Source organism: Gavia stellata, chromosome 34 (assembly GCF_030936135.1).
Source record: "Gavia stellata isolate bGavSte3 chromosome 34, bGavSte3.hap2, whole genome shotgun sequence".
Taxonomy (NCBI): Eukaryota; Metazoa; Chordata; class Aves; order Gaviiformes; family Gaviidae; genus Gavia; species Gavia stellata.
The window spans coordinates 1875782-1878264 of record NC_082627.1 but is presented as its reverse complement, the minus strand read 5'-3'; the positions used below and the strand labels follow the sequence as shown (position 1 = coordinate 1878264).

The 2483-nt window shown below is 45.8% G+C and overlaps 1 protein-coding gene across 1 annotated transcript; it reads right to left on the bottom strand.

Annotated features, from left to right (window-relative positions):
- Nucleotides 1–671: 671 nt before the first annotated feature.
- On the bottom strand, nucleotides 672–1610 carry LOC132320243 (olfactory receptor 10AG1-like). Its single transcript, XM_059832515.1, has one exon. The coding sequence runs from the start codon at nucleotides 1608–1610 to the stop codon at nucleotides 672–674; it is 939 nt and encodes a 312-aa protein (XP_059688498.1).
- Nucleotides 1611–2483: the final 873 nt, after the last annotated feature.

Sequence of the window (2483 nt, the reverse complement as noted above, 5' to 3'; positions counted from 1 at the left end):
GCCTTGACTGTGTAAGCCCTGCTCAGCAATAACTAAAATGTCCCTGCTTTATCAACACTGTTCCCAACACAAATCCAAAACACAGCCCCATGCTAACTACTGTGAAGAACATTAACTCAATCCCAGCCAAAAGCAGCACGGTCATGCACATCTCCTAGAAGTTTTGGTTTTGGTTTTTTTTTAAATGTATTTATGTCAAATTTGTCAAGTATTGTACAACTCAATGCAAACATCATACCAGGGGATGATGATTTTCAGGCCCTTTAATTTTCCTAAACTGATTCCATCCAAGGACACTCTGGATAGTCACTGGGGTCTAGTAAATGATTTCTCGACCTGAGAGTAGTCATCATCTCCTTGGATGTGTCCCCCTCTAATCGCTCTTGACTGCTTTGACTATTTTCCTTTAATGGTATTGGCAGCTTGGGCAGACACAGCTTCAACAAGCTATTTGCAGTCAGCTCTCCAGGGGAACTGAAGATGTTCTGAAGTATGAAGATATTTAGATGGAACTATCAGAGATGACAGGAATGCCCCAGGAGACCTGTCCCCTTCCTGAGGAGGATCATAGCCAGGCAGGACATTGATTTTGTCTGAGCTAGTATGAGACAACCAAATACCTTGTTGGGACTTCTGGTGCTATTTAGGCATATTTCACATACTCTGCAGTATCACTTTCTCCACAGGAGTCTCTTCAGGGCACGTCTCACTTCCTTATTCTTTAGGCTATAGATGACAGGGTTAAGCATGGGGGTCACAATTGTGTAAGACAGGGCAAGGTATTTGTCAGTATCTGCAGAGTCACTTGACCGTCGTTTAAAGTACACAACCATGACCGAGCCATAGAAGAGAGTCACCACGCCAAGGTGTGAGGAGCAGGTGGAAAAGGCTTTGTGTCTGCCCAGAACTGAAGGCATTTTCAGCATAGCCCTGACAATTTGAGTGTAAGAAAAAACTATCAAGGAAAAGGGAAGGACTGCAAATACCAGGATAATGGTGTGTAGCATCACTTGATTCCAGAAAGTGTCTGCACAGGCCAGTTCCAACAGAGGGGGGACATCACAGAAGAAGTGATGAAGGTCACGGGATGCACAGAAGGGCAAAGTGAACACCTGGTAAGTCTGCCCTACTTGTACTGGTATGACAGCCACCCATGACCCCACTACTAGTCTGACACAGAGCCCCCCATTCATGATGAGGGTATAGTGCAGGGGGTCACAGATGGCTACATAGCGATCGTAGGCCATGGCAGCCAGGAGAAGGCTTTCGGTGCTGCCCAGCAAAACCAGGAAATACAGCTGGGCAGCACAGCCAAGGAAAGAGATCCTGCCATCTTCCGTCAGGAAAGCCAGCAGCATTTTGGGCAGAGTGATTGATGTATAGCAGATTTCCAGGAAGGATAAGTTCCTCAGGAAGAAATACATGGGGCTGTGGAGGCTTGGGTCTACCCCAGTGATGAGCACGATGAGGCCATTCCCTACGAGGACCATGAGATAGATGAACAGGAAGACTGTGAAGTGCAAGTCTTGCAGGTTGGCATGGTCAGAAAATCCCAGAAGAAGAAATCCATGTCCGGCTGTGTGATTCTGCAAGCCTTGTCTTTGGGGCATTTTCTGTCTACAGAGCAATCGAAACAACATGCTCACTGGACAATGGCAGTGGCCCATCCACCAGGACACACCCCTCTAGCCCAGTGAAAGACTACAGGCATCAGCACAGGTGTGACTGCGGTATTAGGAAAGCCCGAACAAGATCTGCATGGCTGTATCGGAGTCTAACACCAGTTGCTTGTTGACAAAAGGCTTCTAAGAAGAAAAGAGAACAGAGCCCTTCAGTTGAAACGATGGGGTTTGGTTGTAAGGACCAGAACAATTTATTCTTCCTTCTTCAGAGGAGGCTTAATAAAAGCCAATGTCTCGTGATAGATGAGGGAAGGCAAGGCAAGGCAAGGCAAGGCAAGGCAAGGCAAGGGAAATGCAAGATTTCACTCTTAGATTTTAGTGAGAGAGGTTCATCTCAGGTCTTTTCAGAGACAAGAACTCATCTCCTGAAGGTCTGTCCAGACACAGAGAGCAGGGAGACATGCTTTTGATCCAAATTATTCATTTTCATATGTCTGATGGGTGAAGTCTATCAGAAAGAAGACAGATTTCTATCTGTCAGTGAATCAGGGACATTCATGCACCTATGGGGCATTTCACCAAGGCAGAGAAGTTGCTATTTGTCCATATATCACAAGCTTTCAGGGTACTGAAAGGAGGCATTATGCAAACAATCACAACACCATCTCAAAGAGTTTTCAAAGCGTCTGAAGAGGACGATGATTAAAGGTGGAAGAGTGGGTGATCTCCCCAAGATACCTAGTTTTCCTGAAAAGTCTTTTACAGTTTCTGAATGACATCTGTCTAGTTCCCTGTTCCTGACCTTGATGCTCTGTTGCATGGATTTATGGCAGTTTACAAATGAAACCAAGGGCCACTCTG

Excerpts from the sequence above, each read along its gene's own strand:
- LOC132320243 (XM_059832515.1), bottom strand. The coding sequence starts at position 1,610 with ATGCCCCAAAGACAAGGCTTGCAGAATCACACAGCCGGACATGGATTT.